This window comes from Hippopotamus amphibius, chromosome 1, assembly GCF_030028045.1.
Source record: "Hippopotamus amphibius kiboko isolate mHipAmp2 chromosome 1, mHipAmp2.hap2, whole genome shotgun sequence".
Lineage (NCBI taxonomy): Eukaryota > Metazoa > Chordata > Mammalia > Artiodactyla > Hippopotamidae > Hippopotamus > Hippopotamus amphibius.
This window is the reverse complement of record NC_080186.1, coordinates 69,118,525-69,136,972: the sequence shown is the minus strand read 5'-3', so window position 1 is coordinate 69,136,972 and position 18,448 is coordinate 69,118,525. Positions and strand designations below refer to the sequence as shown.

Here is an 18,448-nt window from a genome sequence, read left to right as displayed (position 1 = left end):
TAAAACAGATAGCTAGTGGGAAGTTGCTGTATAACAAAGGGAGATCAACTCCATGATGGGTGATGCCTTAGAGGGCCAGGACAGGGAGGGAGGGGATATGCGGATATATGTCCAAATACAGCTGATTCACTTTGGTGTACCTCAAAAGCTGGTACAAGAGTGTAAAGCAATTATATTGCAATAAAGACCTAAAAAAAACAACAAAAGATTTAGGGGTTAGTAATGAGGGCCTAACTTACAATGGTAACAATAAAAACGAAAAGTCCTGGTAAATACTGGAAACATTTATACTCCCTGCTTGCACTGGGTTTTTACTAGCTTTCACAAAGAGCCACCTAAACCTCCACAGCTTTACAAATCTCTCCGTTTTGTAACATCACAGTTATTTCAGAACTCAGAGTCTAATTGGAGAGGGTGACTTTAAATAGAATTCTTCAGGCAGACATTCACTTCCAACATTCACTAGCTGAGTCAGAAGCTTTAGATAGGCTCACCTTGCACCCACATTTCTACACACGTGTAGAGTAATAAATATAGCCTTGGAAACATTCCAAAAGATTACATTAACTTCGGTGATTAAATTACGCTTGTTTACATTTTAAACACAGAACATCCCTTCGCTTTCGGCCCAGTGTTTGAGTAAAGTATACTTTGACTCCTCAAAGCAGAATTGATTTGGGTTTGATAGGGTAAAAGTCAAGGTCGAAGGCCAGGGAAACGTCTTACCGCCAGGCCCCCTCATCACTCCCCCTCACCAGATTCTCGGCCTGGCCAGTGCCCCAGTTCCCAGCTTGGCGCCAGCAGCCCGCCCAGTCCCCGCCTCCGCCGCCGTTGCCACCCTCCCAGTTCCATCTCCGCACAGCTGCCAGCCTCAGCTTCCCCTCAGGAGGGCGCGTTGTCTAAACTCAAAGGACCAGCGGGAAGCGAAGTCTTTTCAGGGACCACCCCTCGCGAGCCATCAGGCACCAAGAGCACGTCAGACCCCCCTCCCAAGATGGCGCGGAAGGCGCAGGGGAGGTCACCCAGTCAGCGAGCGTTCGGCTAACCGCGCACGCAGCCCCTCTTCCGTCTTTCATTTCCCTTCTAGTCCGGTCCTTCGGAAGCCGCGTCCTTCGCAGGCCCCGCCCCCTGGGCCCGCCCACACCGCGGGTGGTCAGGGTCAGAATATGGGCGGGACCAGACAGGTCCAACGCCCTGCGCGTCAGCCGGCTTGAAAAGAGCGGGTGGGTTAGAGACTGAGTGCCCGGACTGAGAGTCAACATGGCAGCGCTGTTTAGGCGAAGCTGCGGGGTGAGAGGAAAAGCAGGGCTCCGCGGGGGTGGGAAATGGAGGTTGTGGTGTTTGGCGAGGGGGACCTGGACCGAAAGTCAGTTTGGCCGGGCGGGGCGGGAAGCGGTGATAAGGGAGGAGTCCGCTTCGGGGCGGCTTGGCCTTCCTTACCCCACCTCTGGCAGCAGCCGGAATTCCGGATCCTCGCCTGGCTTTCACACCCCCCCCCCCCCTCTCTTTGTGGCACAGAATGCTTCCTGGATTTTCATTTTCCTGTATCCCCTCAGCAGCTGCCCCCTATATAGGCGACGTCCAGTTTTCAGAGTATCCCTTTTCTTTCTATGGCCCGAGAACCTTCCAGAGGTTTCCCGGAGGAATCCCATCCTGTCTCGAAGTAAACCCATCTCTGAATTGGCCAGGGCCTCAGAATTACAGCCCTGTTTTTGCTAAACTAGTATAGTATCTCTGGGAGAAAATTCTACCGGCTTTCTATTCCCAGCCTAAGAAGAAAGTCATGACGTAAATTTCACTTTGCAAGTGATGTATACTACAAAGTGCAGAACGCAGATAGTGTTAACCTTGGGTGCCTGCAAAGTCACGGGAAAAAGGAAAAGGGAGCAGCTGCTCCTTGGGTTACTTAATGTTTAATACGCTTTTGATTTTGCAGTGTGAAGGGAGACGGCTCCTCGTTGTGTACTTAAAAAGAGAAAAGAAAATCCCAGGGCAGACTTTTCCTTGAAGCTTGTATATACGTTGTAGAGATGTCTCACAAATGTCGAATTGTCTCAGTCACTAGATGCGTTTTGCTATCTTAAATAATATTTATATAGTCACACATAACTGCCATTTAAATGTTATTTATAATTAAGAAAGTTATGTCCTATACCAAAATAGTCGCAGATTTAGAATTTACAGCAATTCTAATGGATTGTTGCCCAGTGTTTGTTATTGTTACACAAGATGGACTCTGAAGGCAGAGATTGGGGGATTTAGAAAATAGTTCTAAACTCTGGCACCAGAAAAAAAGACAGGGATTTGTCAATCTCGGGAAAAAAAAAAGGGAAATAGAAAAACCTGATCCAGAAAACTTATACCCCCGTATCTCTTCTTTGACACTTCTGTAAAACTGACTCTAATGCCTAAGAAATATGCAAAAGTCTTGAGAATTATAGCTGTGATGTTATTGCAGAGTTAATGCTTGATTAAAGTTGCTGCATTTTGGAGATTTGGAATTCCGTTGTTCTGAGCAGAGGACCCCAAGTAATAACCAATACTTATATAGCATTATGCTTCTGAGACATTATTTTAATCATCTCAACAATTACCAATGAGGTTAGCCTTATTTTCCAGGTTTGAAAAGAAGTTAATTAACAGGTCTTTGGACGTTGTTCCCTGACTGTAGCTACCTTTGTACTTTGTTTTACATAACCTGTTTTCCTGAAAAATCATATGTAAACTTTTTGTAAATTGTTTTAAATACACTAATAATTCCCTATTTAAAGGCTCTCAGCAAACCACTTTACCTGTACTGTGAGGTCTAATTTTGTGCAATGCTGTCTAAACACATTTAGAAGAGTCAAGTTTTTTGGTCTGATTTTTGTGGTGGTGTTTTTTTTTTGTTATTGTTTTCTTTTTGTTTTGTCTTTCCCTTTATGGAATCTAATAACCAATTAGATACTTAAATTGAAAGAGCAGTATAGCAAGGTAGTTGATGGCATGAGTTCATGATAGTAAATGTTAGAATAATAGTCCTGGTTCCTAATAGTAAGGGTGACCTTGGCCAATTTTACTTGACCTTCCTGAGGCTCAGTTTCTTCATATGCAAAATAAGAATAAAAATAGTTCCTTAATCTTAGGTTTGACCCAAAGATTCAGTGCATTAATATGTGGAACGTGACTAAACAAGAATAGGTTTGGATAGTGCTTTAGACAATAGGATGACTGGAGAATGAGTATCAGAGAAACCATGTTTTACTTCCAAAATAAAGTTAATGAAAATTGCAAAGAAAATGTGAAGTTTTATACTCTATTTTTTCAAAATTGTGGTATAAAGTATGTTATTATTTTGAAAGAGTTATTTAAATTAAGATATTTGCCAATCTACATTGTCACTTTAAATGTAGGTAATTCTGTTTACAAGTTGTCATCTACAAAGTGACAGTTTCTTTTCACAGATTTTGAAAAACATAAGCAAGTTCAGTTCTTCATCTTTTAGTATATTGTTGAGTTTCTTTTTTCTTTCAATGTCTAGCTTACCAGAATTTAGTTCCATCAAATTCCTTGAAGTGTAAATCGTGTAATTTTGACTTTCCTTAAACATTTACTCTGGAGTTCCAGTATGATTTCCAGTTTGATAACTTTAATAAATGCAAGTGGTTACTTTCTGTGTGCATTGAACTGTTATGACTATAAAAATGGATTGCAAAGGAACAAGATCTGATTATATTTTTATATATCTTTTTGAAGAGATATGCATGTAATTTCAGGTGTTAAAACAAGTAGTATATTAATGGTTTAGAATAGGATTGGCAAACTTTTGTGTAAAGAGACAGTAAATATTTTTGGCTTTGTGGACCATGTGGTTTCACAACTCTGCTATGAAAGCAGCAATAGACAACGTGTTATGGCTGTGTTCCAATAGAATTTTATTACAAAACTGGTTGGTACCATAGTGCACTGACCTTTGTCTTAGAACATTCTAAGAATACTTAAAGACAACAGCAAAAAATATAGAACATGGTTTTAGGCTAATTTGTTTTGTTAAATAAAGTGAGGTATCCTAGAAAATGGGGGGCTTCCTAGGTGGTGCAGTGGTTAAGAATCTGCCTGCCAGAGCAGGGGACACGGGTTTCAGCCTTGCCCCAGGAAGACACCACATGCCACGGAGTAGCTAAGCCTGTGTGCCACAACTATTGAGCCCATGTGCTGCAACTACTGAAGCCCACGCGCCTAGAGCCTGTGCTCTACAAGAGAGGCCACAGCAATGAGAAGCCCACGCACCGCAACAGAGAGTAGCTTCTGCTCGCTGCAACTAGAGAAAGCCAGTGTGCAGCAACGAAAACCAAACACAGCCAATAAATAAATACATAAATAAATTTATTAAAAAAGAAAAGTACACTATAAAAAAAAAAAAGAAAGAAAATGGGCTCCTCCAAAGGGAAGATTCTCAGAGGCATTCCTGGGAGGCTCACCAGGGACAGGGTATCAGAGTTTATCGACTAGGCAACTCTTGAACGTAGTATGATACCATCCTATTGTTGCCCCTCCATTCCGACTTCCCAATCATACGTATACTAGAACTTTTAGGTGAGATTTCTGGAGTAGTGGTTCAAAGTCTGCCACTACCCCTGAATGTTACTTGTCTTGGAAACACTCCATTTTAGTGGTGCAAATATATTGATCAGTTTTATTTGCATTGTGTTTTTTTAAAAAGAATTTTCTTTATGATAGGTGTTCAGATATCTGATAACTGGCTTAATACAGAAATTGAATTATGATTGAAGACATTTAAGTAATGACTTAAACTGTGTTCTTGAATATGATCAAACAAGTTGCTCTACTTGTATTGTCAGTATTCTATTTAATTGATGTTTAATTTACCACATTTATTGTAATAGAATTGTTCTTTATAGGTACTGAAAAGTCTTTCTCGTTTTGAGTGGAGATCACAACATACAAAAGCTGTCCAACACTGTGAACCACGATCAGGATTTAATTTTGGTATATGTTTTTTTCTGTCTTTTAACTTTAAACATATTTTTTATATATATGCAGCTTTTTATATGTATTTATCTGGAATATGTTTGTAAACAAACTTAGTAATGTCTGTCAGTGAATAGAACCAGTCACCACCCACAGATTCTTCCTGATCTTGTTTTCTTCTCCAGCATAATATCCTATACATAAGTCTGTATTAGCAACATACATATATATTCCTGCCATTTTTCTTAAGTATATAGTCCCAAATAAATAACATTCACTGTTGCATATGAATAGTCTTCAACTTAGAAATGAATGCAACAAATACTTCTTAAACACTTATTAGATATACAGTGCTAGGTGCCTGCTTATAAGCCGAAACCTGTTTTATCCATGATGTTTCTGAGGTGCAGTAGATGTGGTTCTCAGTCTTGGGATCAGGGAGCCATGTGGTGTTGGAGGGAAAAGGAATAAGATTTTGCTTCCCCTTTCTCTCTAAAATGAAGACCCCAGGCAAAAAAATTTTCCTTTCTTCAGCATCCTTTGCCCCCTAAAGTGTTTCTTGGTTCAAAAGTATTACCTTTCCTCTAGTTAAAAACTTATTTTCTCGGTTCGCTTGGTCTCAGAAAATAGTTAAAAGGCAGCTGAGATAATTAATTCATATCCAGGTAGAAATAACAAACTCAAAACTCCCTAGGGTTATCATTTTTGGTTTTTATTTTATAAGATTGTTAGCATCTTTATAAAGTTTTTTTTTTTTTTTTTTAAAGAATTAAGTGGAAATTTTGAAACAACATGGGGGTAGCAGTTTGGAACAATGGATCTTATTTCTTTATTAAGATGTTAGCATAGGTTTGGTATGGTTGCTATTTAGTTTCAGTTTGTCACCTACAGATTCATGCTCAATGGTAAGAGACTAGCAGGAGAAAACCATGGTGGTTTGCTGAGTGACAGAGGATGAGACAGATATAAGCGTTTAGGAGGGAGATTGTGGAGCTCAAGAAAAGGAATAGGGATAACATCTATGACCAGTTGCACCTTGTTCTTTTCCTATAAATGGAGATAATATCTACGACACAGGATTTATTTGAAGATTAACTTATATGACATATGTAAAGTCCTAGCACATAGTAACTGGATCAGAGTAGGTTCTTAAATATTGCATAATAGATCCCTGACTTCCCTACACTTTACCCACTCAAATTTTGACATGAACTGGCCCCAATTTTAGAAGTAAAGTTGTGATGTAGAGAACACTAGACTGAAACTCTAAGTATACTTTTACTGCTAATTCATTGTGAGACTGTGGGGCTATCATTTCCTTAGTCTGGGCTTTTGTTTACCTTATCTGTAAAGTTAGAGATTTGATCTTAGGCTATTCAATTCAACACCAAGTTTCTAATGACTTCTACATTTTATTTTACACATCCCTATACAAATGATTGGTGTACTCCTAAACATTCTTGCTCATTCTTGCCTTTCTGCCTTTTTTTTCATTTTTCTTGCCTGAAATACCCTATATCTCTTTTAAATTTTACCTATCCTTTGATGGTGGATGCAACCACAATAAAACTGCATAATAGTGTGGATTTGAAAAAGTATGGTAGTAATTGGCTTCTGTCCTTGGTCCAGCCACCCTATCCATTTCATTAATTTGAGGAGCTTTCTCACCACTTTTGCCAGTTGCTTTGTGCTAATTTATAAACTTAAATTATCTGAGTTTAAAGGAGGATTAAAATTGAAATTATGATATTAGTATTCTTATGTGATATTTTGGAACAAGTTCTCTTGGTTTATGGTCACTGATCATGTCTTATCACCCTAATTAGCTTGACTCTTGAGATCAGGGCATGTTTGTACGAATTAGTTTCATTTCAGTGTTAGTAAACATTTGATGAGTCTGTTTTGGAACTAATAATAAGAAAATTTTTTTTTTACCTTAACACTTGGAAGAGAAAAACTCAAGTTTATATCTGTTACTCATTTGTAAAAGCTAGAAATCTTACCTACCTTTTTGGCATTAGTATTGCTATAGATTTATTCATATAATGTGGTGAAATCTTGATTAGTCTGAAAGCACATTGTAGTATCTGACTTTCCGGTTATCAAGGTTTAAAGTCTCCATTATAAATATAAATTTCCACATACTTACTTCATTTCCTCAACTCATTGTCCTGTTTTAATGTTTTCTGAATAACTTTCCCTTAGAGTTCACTGAACAGCAGAAAGAATTTCAAGCTACTGCTCGTAAATTTGCCAGGGAAGAAATAATCCCGGTTGCTGCAGAATATGATAAGACTGGCGAGGTAGGTATATGGATTTTTTTTTTTTAATTTTTTTTTTTTTTTGGGGGGTACACCAGGTTCAATCAACTGTTTTTATACACATATCCCCATATTCCCTCCCTTCCTTGACGCCCCCCCCTCGAGTCCGGTATATGGATTTTAAGGAGAGAAAAGTCTTTGACATATTTTGCAAAGTTTTAAATATATCTGGATTTTAAATCTAACTGGCTTTTTTGTTTATTTTTGTTATTTTTCTTTCAGTACCCTGTCCCACTAATTAAAAGAGCCTGGGAACTTGGTTTACTTAATACACACATTCCACAAAGTTGTGGTAAGCGTTCTTTAAATTTTTAATCCTAGAATGCATATGTACAAGAAAAATTTTGAAACTCTACTCATTCTTTCAAATATTTGTTGCCATTAAATGGCTTTCTACCTTTGCGCCCCTGTTCAGATTTCTGTATTTGTCAACTCTTAGAAGCCTTGTACTCAACACTTAGAGGCATTCTTCCTTCTTTATAACTTGTTCCAATGTTAACTTGATCCTAATCCTTAGTAACTTCTTTTTCTACAGTTTGTTGATTTGTTGCATTTTAATTCTACCTTCAATTTTACATTTTATTGAGACTTTCCTTTCACTCCTTTCCTCAGTCAGAAGGTTTTAGCAGAGGTGAATCAAGTGTTTACAAAATCAAGTTGAAACAGGAAAACAGGTCCAGATTACAAATAGTAAGATAATTTTTTGAAATTTTAAAACTCATTTTGGAGAAGTATACTTTGTTACTGTACTAGCCAGAAAACTTTTAGTTTCTAATGTTATAGATACTATATTTACAAATTTGCTGTTAGTATCAATTAAGTTATATTGGAAGTAATTTAAATAGTTCACCCTTATTTCTATTGAGATGTGCTATATATTATAATGGGCTCTTAAATTTTGATATTGTAGGAGGCCTTGGATTTGGAGCTTTTGATAGCTCTTTAATTACTGAAGAATTGGCTTATGGATGTACAGGAGTTCAGACTGCTCTGGAAGGAAATTCTCTGGGGGTAAGTTACTTAGAATATGAATTGCCTAACTGAGCGGTTGTTAATGAAACAGTACTACTCGGTTAGGTTAGTTGGTGGAGCACAGTTTTCTTTAAAAAGGAACACAAGATTATGCAGTGAAGGCTGGAGTTCTTATTCCATGAGTTGATTATTCTGGCCCTGTTGTCTTTAGTACTTAGAGTCCTAGTCCAGTTTCCTTCATGGGGCAACTGTACACTTTTGGCTGTGGCTTCAGTGGCAATTCTTAGGTAAGGGCATTCAGGAGAAGGATTGGGATGGCTTGCTGCCACTGCTGGCAATGCTGAAATTTAGTGAGTAATTCTTAGGAGGCCATGTCATTTATTGTAAATTTAATTCTTTACCTGTGCATTTTACTACAGTAGATTTTTACATATTATATTACCAAGTCCTATATAACTTTGTTTTATGAAAATACTTGAATTAATAGATTTATATCCTCATGGTTTTAGCTCTCTTAACTTAGAGTCAGAATAAAGGCCAATTCTTTGGGCTTACCCTTGGGGGAAAATAGTTCTCTTGTTTTGAATTGTTTGAATTTACATGTCTAATTTTAAAATATCTTGTTTTTTTAATTTCACTTTTCTTTGGTTGATAGCAAATGCCTGTTATTATTGCTGGAAATGACCAACAAAAAAAGAAATATTTGGGGAGACTGACTGAGGAGCCACTGATGTGTGTGAGTATGTGTAGCTGCTGGTTTATTTCACATTTAAAGAAGGGAATAAGTGTGCTCTTTTTCCTTTTCAGTCTATATGTATACATTGGGCCATGTAACGTTTTAAAACAAAAGCAACATATTTATGTCCAGTGATGTTTTAAAACAAAAGCAACATATTTATGTCCAGTGATGCCAAAAAGTGTCATAAAATAATCCGCTTGCTTATTTCCAGAAAAAGATACCTACTTAGGATGTTTCTGGGTTGCCAGAAAGTATCATAACAACCCTCTAGTTTATTTCCAGGAGAGAAATAGCTACTTAATGGAGCACTCTGGAGCTCTAGAACTGAGTGGTTGTGTCAGGAAGTTCAGACAATATATGACAGTAGGTATTTGAACTAATAAGAAATTAATATGACTGAAAAGATAACAGTTTGTCAAATGATTGAATGACTTCAGAAGGATATTTATAGATTTTATTTAATTTTCTGAGAGCTATTCAACAAATTTTTAAATTGGAAAATTTTTTTTGGCCATGCTGCGTGGCATGCAGGATCTTAGTTCCCTGACCAGGGATGGATTCTGTGCCTCTTGCGGTGGTGAGTCTTAACCACTGAACTGCCAGGAAAGTCCCTCAACTGGATTTTTTTAAAAGATATTTTTATACATTTTACACACATGGATACTGAAGTTCTATTCTGAAGGTGACTTTACGTAAGGATTTTTCTTTCTTTTTTATTAGTCAAACAGATTTCAGTCTAGAGTGTGATTGTGATATTGAAATATAGTGAATTATTATTTTGAGCTGATTGTGAGAGTTGGTCTGAAAGAGTAGAAAGTAATATTTGAAAATAAATGTTTTTTATTTATTTCAGGTACCTAAATTTCAGGCAAACTAATAAAGACATTTATATGTATTTCCTACTTAATTGTCAATTTGTTTCAACAAATGAGAGTTACTTAGTAGGCTAGTTCTCAATATTGCCTAAGAATTGTGTGAGGGACTTCGCTGGTGGTCCAGTGGGTAAGACTGCGTTCCCAATGCAGGGGGTCCAGGTTTGATCCCTGATCGGGGAAGTAGATCCCAAATGATGCCACAGCTAAAGAGTCTGCGCGTCACAACTAAGAGCCTGAATGCAGCAACTAAAAGCATGCTGCAACAAAGATCCCACATGCCACAACAAAGATCCTGCATGTTACAACTAAGACCTGGCACAGCCAAAATAAATAAATAAATAAGTAAATGTTTTTTCGTTTTTTTTAATAAGAGTTTTGTGAAGCATCTACATTCTTTTCTTGTAACATATATAATATTAGAAATAGGCTAAAAAATTGTAGCATAGAGATGCTTAGGAGAACCTAACTTATACACTGATATGAATATTTGTAATTATCTTATTATTTATAAATAGGTATTTCTAAAATATTAGAGTCTTTAGAAGTAGTTCAAGTATTTTGAACATTCCTTTGGCAGTTTTGCCTATTAATATCTTCAGTATATGTAAAAATACATTCACTCTAGTCCCTAAATTATTCTAACTTCTGAATTAATAAAGGTTTAGTGTACATTTTCCCCCTTCTAGTGCATAATATTACTCAAATATGTATCTAGTGCAATTGATGTACTCAAAATATGAAGCCAAGGGTGAAAATGAAAATAGTCAATAGGTATATTAATGAAAATTATTGATTAATTTATAGTCAGTTAATTCTCAGTAACATGTATAAAATTATACTACATATAATGTTTTATTTAAACTTTTTTAAATAAAAAATTTTTTTAAATTAAAAAAATTTTATGATTGTAAAAATAGTATAGAAGATTTAGAACAGTATGAAGAAGAACAAAAACATCTGTTATCCCTCAGATATGAAGTTAACTGGCATAACTGTCTTATTGTATACTACTCTATTTGATTTTTTAATATATATAGATGTATTTTTCACAATTAAGGTCATATTATATATGCAGATTTATAACCTTTTTAACATAGTGAGCATTTTTTTATGCTCTAGTTCTTTTTAAATCCTGTGGTATTTAGTACTATGTAATATGCTATCTAATTGTACTATAAATTATTTCACTATTCCCTATTGTTGAATATTTAAATTTCTTAGATTTTTGCTTTTAAAAATAATGTCATGGAAAAAATTGATACAGAAAAAGATAAGTTAGGGGATTTAATTTACAGTTACAGTGTTAGTGCATGTTTGTAAGACTTAATCTCTTACCAGATCACATGCTCATTTATACTCTTGCTGAGGAAGTGAGTATAGAAATAAATAAGGGCACACTATAATTATTTTTTAATACCACTTAGTTCAAAAACATTTTCCAGAAATCAAAACTAACTGTATTATAGCATATATATTATGTATATAATATTAAAATAATGTTAGAAACCATATTTCTTTTTCAAAGATTGGGTTATATCTTTTAAAAAGTATATACCTAAAATATATGCAGTATTAGACAATTAGAAACAAGTATTAGACTATTAGGACAAGCTTGTTATGGGCAAGACATTCAGTAAACTTGTTTGTCCAAGCATGGTCTAAGAACTCAGAAGCATCTGAAAAAGCATTACAATGGTAAAGAAAACTCTTGTCATAAAACCATGCATTTCCAGTGGAACTGAGAAATAGCTGAAATATAACTGAAACAACTCTGAACTTGAGGTCCCAAATCCTGGCTTCAAGCCATATAATAGCAATATGATCCTATATAGTTACTTAGCCTCAAAGTCTCTTCTGAAAATAGGGTGTATGACATCTAAAAAGGTATAGTAAAGATAAAACAATATGCTTAAGTTTTTATAAGAGTATCTTCACATAGTGTCCCCTTTGCAAAAATATAGTAGAGAAATTTCTTTCATACCTAATGACCAGGGGAAATTTTGTTTCTCTTTAACGGCCATTCATTCATCCATTAATTTACTCAGTATCTGAATTCCCTGCTATATGCCAGACTTAGCGTATGGCAGTTTATACTTGTAATTACAGTGCAGTTTTTTGTTGTTTTGTTTTGTTTTGGTAAGTAGGAAGCACAGAACCAATTTTATAGCCCTTCATTAGTAATTATTTGAACCTTAAAGCATGTGTTGTAGTATATTATTCTTCTTTCTGGTTTATCTTTATTTTCACTTCCTCATGATTTTTTTTAAAAAAAGTGTACTATGTAAACTACCTCCGGTCACTTTAGAGTGTAAGACAAAAAAAAAAAGTGAATAGAGAATGAATGCAAAATTGTTTAATAAACTATACAAAGATAAGGTGGTGGTATCATCCCTAATAAAGAAAGGTATAATATTATATTCATTCTTTTAAATATTTGAATACTGTGTACCAGGTGGATTTGGAATAGAACAGTGAATAAAACTGGGCTCCTGCTCACAAATTAACAATCTGATAGACACTTAGATCCTTACCCAAAATGTATTATTCATAGAATTATAGAATTCGTAGAATTATGCAAAATAAGTAAATAATAAATTCTTCATAAATAATTATGCATAAAAGAATGTTACTAATTTGTTTCACTTACAGTGTGATAAAGAAGAGAACAGGTTGCAATGGAAATAAAAATGGCTTCTGCTGAAAGAGCATTATGAAATTAATTTAAATTACTAGGAAACAATCAAATAAGACAACAACTCTGAAGCATCAGCCATTTTGTGCAGCAACACACAAACTCATACACTTCATAAACTCTAAAAACTATGCCTTACTATAAAGCAGAGGAATGTCTAATAGCATATTTCAAGGGAAGAAAAAATTCCCAAAGTTACTTAAAATAAAATTTTGGTATTTTAAAGGATTATCTTTTCTGGACAGTTCATTCATAAAATACTTTTTTTGTTGTGATGCTGAAAACATCTTTGAATCTCTAGGTAGAAGATTAATCTAGTTAACTTATGTGACACGTGACTCTCCTCTATAGCACACCTGTGAAAAGGCCATCTAGCTCATATTTTTATGTCTAGGAGTCTCAGCCTCCTGAAGCAGCTACATTTGGGAGTATCACTGACCATTAGAAAGCTCTTCTAGATTACATGCTCCTAAGGGAAAGGATTGTGTCATTTCCTTTTATAGTTTCACCACCTGATACCATAATAGGTGTTCAATAAGTTTGAATAATTTCACGCTAGTTCTCTCCTGTCAATTCAAATTCTCTCACTTGGCTGTATAGCCCCTCAAGTATTTTAATATGGCTATCGTGTGGATCTTATCTTTTCTAAGCTACTTAGCCCCAATTTTTTCCATCTTTTCTTCATATGACACAGTAAAGTCCCATCACCTTCTTAGTAATCACTGACTCAAAAATATTATTATAGAGCTAAATATAGTACTGTAGCATGGTCTGATGAGTACAGAGTAGAATGGTTCCATCTGTCTTATTTCAGATACTATACTTTTGTAAATATAACTTATAGCATTAGCACTATTAATTTACATAAAGCTTGCTCTTGGCTAAAATTGCCAAATCACTCTCCCCATCTGGTGTTAAGTTTTGGGATATTCACTGAGTAGTCTATTAAGTCTCCAGTTCCAACCCTTACCTCTCCCCTGACTTTCACGCTCCTATACATGGACTTATCTATTAGACATTTCTTCTTGGCTAGATTTCAGCGAAATGTGTCCCAAACCAAATTATTTTCTCCCCACTCTATAGAACTGCTCCTCTTCTAGATTATCCCTAATTGGAAGCTTCTTAAACTAAAAAACTGAGTCATCATAACATCCTCTTTAGCTCCCCAACATCCTGTTTAGTGTTGTGTCCTGTGGATTTCACACCACAGTTCTCAACTTCATCTTATCTTCTTGCCTTATCTTGCTTCTTAGTTTAAGTTTTCTTTCTTGCCTAATTTGTGTCCCTAACTCCAGTCTTACGTAGGTACTTATGCCACTTACAAGATCTGTGAACTTGGGAAAATTACTTAACCTTACCATGTCTCAGTTTCCTTATTTATAAAATGTGGATACCTAGTACCTATGTCATAAGGATTATTGTGAGGTTTAGATGAGTCAAGTACTTAGAATTGCACCTGGAAGATAGTAAAAAATTGTTGTTGTTGTTATTGTTATCGCCCCTTAAATCTGTAATAATAAATTATCTAAAATGTAAATCTAACCATCACTCCTGCATTTACAAAAACATTGTGTTTCCATTTCATGAATAGCAGTGGTATCTAATATACTTTTTAGTTTGTGAACCTGTTTTAGAATCTGACATGCTCAGAAAAATGCATATATATTCCTCACTTTTGCACACTAGGCTGTTCTGGATTCCCGTGAAGCCCAGGTTCTGTGGCACAATAGCAAGTGTTTGATAAACTTTTGTTGAATGCATAAAAGTCTACTCTCCTTAGCATGGCATACACCTCAGCCTCCAGGACCAGGTCCCTGCCTGCCTTTTTTTTAGCCTCTCTTCATGGTTTTCAGTTTCATACTTTACAGTACAATACTGAACTGCTAGTACTTTTGCCCTATACAACTGCTGTTTCATTCTTCCATGCTTAGATCTGGTTGCCTCACTTATTTGTCCTTTAGATTTATATCCTTCAACGAGTGTTACTTATTCTTCTTTTCACCTTCCTCATCATTCATCACCTCCCACCCCCTACAGGTCTAAGAAGTCGTTTCTAATGTACCTATGTACCCTTACTATTTTGAATTAAAATTAACTATTAGGTTTCTCTCTTCAGTGTATAAATACATTCTTAGGGGTAAGGAACTTGCCTTTAGGCCTTGTATTCACAGAACCTGTCACTCAGTAAACTTGAATACACTTCAGCTACCCATTGCTTGCTTTCTACCACTTCCTTTATCCATTACTGCTTACATTTTGTCATACCTCTTTTGAAGAGCCTTAAGAGGTTCCCCTGTTTCTACCAGATAAAAATTTTAACTTTAGTGTAATATAAAGGGTTCTTTGTCATCTGTTCCCTTCCTTTTTTTTTTCTTATTTTTCCCCCCTTCCTTTCTTTCAAGACTAATTTTCTACCATTCCCTTACATGTACAGAGTATACTTTTTATAGAAGCTGATACTTTTGTATCACAAACACTGGATAACCCTGCTTCTTATCTCTGTATCATTGTGTATGTGTTACTTCTTCCTGGAATACACATTCCCCCTTTTCATTACCCCCTAAGAATTCCTTTTCCTTTTTGAGACTTAATTTAAGCATCACCTCTGGGAAGCTTTCTGACACCCTAAAGCAAAGATAGTTTCTTAAGCCCATTGTGTATGACTTTAATACTTACATATATACCTTCAATATAGTATTCCATCTCCACTGTTACATTGTAAAAATCTTGAAGACAGGATGTTTTTCATATGATTTTTCCATCTCCTCTTTCATAACCTGGTAAATAGTAGATACTACTCAATAAATGTTTGAATGAATGAATTCATGTGAAATTGAATTTAACTTGGTTGAAGATACCTAAATTTAAACTTTTGATATGGTTTATTGGTATCCTACATCTAGTTTTAAATTACACATTAAATGTTTTTTACATTTGAGCAATTCGATTCTGTAAGAACATTTTATTTTTAGGTATTTTAAGGTATTTAAAATACTGTCTTAAGAAATAGAATGCTCCAGGAAGATCCCACATGCCGCGGAGCAACTAAGCCCATGAGCTACAACTATTGAGCCCATGTGCTGCAGCTGCTGAGGCCCATGTGCCTAGAGCCGGTGGTCCGCAGCAGGAGAGGCCACGGCAGTGAGGAGCCCGTGCACCACAGCGAAGAGTAGCCCCCACTCAACGCAACTAAAAGAAAGCCTGCTCACAGCAAAAAAAGACCCAACACAGCCAGTTAAATAAATAAATAAATTTATTAAAAAAAAAAAAAATTCCTGTTTCTAAATGTTCATAATTTAATAATTAACATTTAATTATTTCATCTCATTTCCACATATTCAAGGCCTACTGTGTAACAGAACCTGGAGCAGGCTCTGATGTAGCTGCTATAAAGACCAAAGCAGAAAAGAAAGGAGATGAGTATATTATTAATGGTCAGAAGATGTGGATAACCAATGGAGGAAAAGCTAATTGGTATGTTTAAAACATCTCTGTATTGCTTCTTAATTACTTTATATTCAGAATCTCCCACTCTCTTCTTTCCTTTATTATTGAATCACCACAATTAAGATAAGTTTTATTCATAGAACTAGGTCTGTAAAAGATTGTAAATAGTTCAGTGATTTTTCACAAACTGTTCTTAAGTCCTGAATTATTTCTTCAAATTGTCTCAGAAATTTAATTTGTAAAATAAAATAAGAATTCCTGCTGTGATTGAATCTGATTAGGAAAGCTAGAGCTCCATCTACTTGGCTTACTATCCCTACTCTCGCTACCCTATACCTCCTTGGAACCATTCCCCTAAGACACTGAGGAAAAATGAAAGCTGTTGGTATAGCATATTTCTCTGATTCTGAGTGATAAGCATTATCTTTTAGAGAGGACAGAATTTTACTTTAATAAAATTTAAAACGTCCAAATATATAGGTCCAAAAATAATGACATGAAATTCAACGGAGGGTCGTAAAATCACTTGTATAAATATAAAATGTTGAAGGAAATCATACTTGATAGCATTATTTGTGGAAAAAGATGAAGAAAGATTCGATAAGAATCAACAGTGTGATGTATCTGCCTTTAAGAAGTGAATGTGGGCTTCCTAGGTGTCTCAGTGGTTGAGAATCCGCCTGCCAATGCAGGGGACACGGGTTCGATCCCTGCTCCAGGAAGATCCCACATGCCACGGAGCAACAAAGCCCGTGCGCCACAACTATTGAGCCTGTGCTTTAGAGCCCGTGGGCCACAACTATTGAGCCCATGTGCTGCAACTACTGAAGCCCATGCGCCTAGAGCCCGTGCTCCGCAACAAGAGAAGCCACGGCAATGAGAAGCCCGCGCACCACAATGAAGAGTAGCCCCCACTCACCGCAACTAAAAGAAAGCTTGCACACAGCAAAAAAAAGACCCAACACAGCCAATAAAATTAAAAAAAAAAAAAGTGTAATTTCTTGTTGAAGTAATAGAACTATAACATCAAACAAGCAGGAAAAAAAGTGGTAACGGTTCTGGGCAACACTTTTTAATACATGTGTTGACAAAATGGAATAAATTCAGAAGCAAGAAAATGTCCTTCATTAGGGTGAGCACAGAAAACATGTGAAGTATAAAGGAATTAGATTTGGTTGTATTGGAAGAATTCTGGAATTTTTTAAATGTCTCATACAAAGAAGAGTAGGCTTGTACATTTGCTTCAGAAAGCCAGTTTGGAATTAATGAGTGAAAGAGAAAAATGTAGAGTATAGCTCAACGTAAAGACAAGGACTTCAACAACAGTTCTGTCCAGTGTGTGAAGTTGTCATGGGAAAAATGTATTTACTCATCACTGAGTATATAAATAGAAACTTTTAGAAGGACCTTCTGGTGATTGGAATAATGAACGGGCTCTCTTTCCTTGTCTGCAAAAATTTTGATTCAATATATGTGCTCTACAGTGTTATTTTTTGGCAAGAAAAGCATCATTCCTGAGAGTGAGTTTACCATTTATTTTAAATATGTCGATCACTTTATGAATGTCCAGTATTATGAAGTGCTATATCATTATCTTTAAGGAAGTTATCATAATATCAGCAAGTTATAAAAAAGTGAAGACACGATTAAAATGTAACAAGTTGAGAGAAATCCAAGAATGCAATTAGAAGTTTTCACAATTTTAAGAATTCATTAAGTACAACTCATCATGTAGTAAGACAAATTAGGTAAAATATGAAGCTAGAAAACAATTTTTGCTATTTTTTAAACTATTAAGTAAAACTGCAGAGTGAATGATAGTTTATTAGTTTTAAGCATAGAAAATAAATTTGTTGTTTAAAGAACTTTTAAAAAATGCTCCTATGTCAGGCTATTTAGAACACTTTTTACATGGATGTTTGGATGTTTTGCTGTTCTCCTCATGTTTCATTTTTAAGTCTTGCTGGGAAAAATTCTTCTGGAGAGAAAACCCAGCAGATATTCATAATAATTCAGCTATAACAGAAACTCTGATTTTGCTTCATAAAGAGGACAGTACTCAGAACATAGGGGTCACTATCTTATTTCTTTTCACAGGCAGCCCCGTTTGCCCTCCTTTTGCAGATAACTTGTCCCTTACTTAAACTAGTTTTGGGAAAAAAAAGTGACAGTTCCAACACATACTTTATTTTATGTTATCTTGATGCAAGAAATTTTTACTTGTCAATCAAACTACCAAAAAAAAAGTTAAATACCCATATTAGTTAAGAAGTAAATGTGGGTTGAAATACTAGCTCTGCCATATTGTAAGACTGTGACCTGGGCAAGCTTTTAAACCTTCTGATTCTTCATTTCTTCATCTATAAAATGGGGGTAATAATAATTAGGATTGTTGGGAGGATTAACTGAGACGGGAGTCACCATATGTTGT

The 18,448-nt window shown here is 35.6% G+C and overlaps 1 protein-coding gene across 1 annotated transcript in view; it reads left to right on the top strand.

Moving 5' to 3' along the window:
* The first annotated feature begins 1,177 nt into the window (after positions 1 to 1,177).
* ACADM (acyl-CoA dehydrogenase medium chain) overlaps positions 1,178 to 18,448 on the top strand; it is a 41,732-nt gene continuing 24,461 nt past the window's right edge. Inside the window, exons 1-7 of the mRNA XM_057716008.1 lie at positions 1,178 to 1,290; positions 4,902 to 4,989; positions 7,177 to 7,274; positions 7,515 to 7,584; positions 8,203 to 8,303; positions 8,920 to 9,000; positions 15,914 to 16,044. Coding sequence (XP_057571991.1) covers positions 1,261 to 1,290; positions 4,902 to 4,989; positions 7,177 to 7,274; positions 7,515 to 7,584; positions 8,203 to 8,303; positions 8,920 to 9,000; positions 15,914 to 16,044 — 599 coding nt within the window. The 5' untranslated portion in view covers positions 1,178 to 1,260. The remainder of the gene's footprint in view (positions 1,291 to 4,901; positions 4,990 to 7,176; positions 7,275 to 7,514; positions 7,585 to 8,202; positions 8,304 to 8,919; positions 9,001 to 15,913; positions 16,045 to 18,448) is intronic.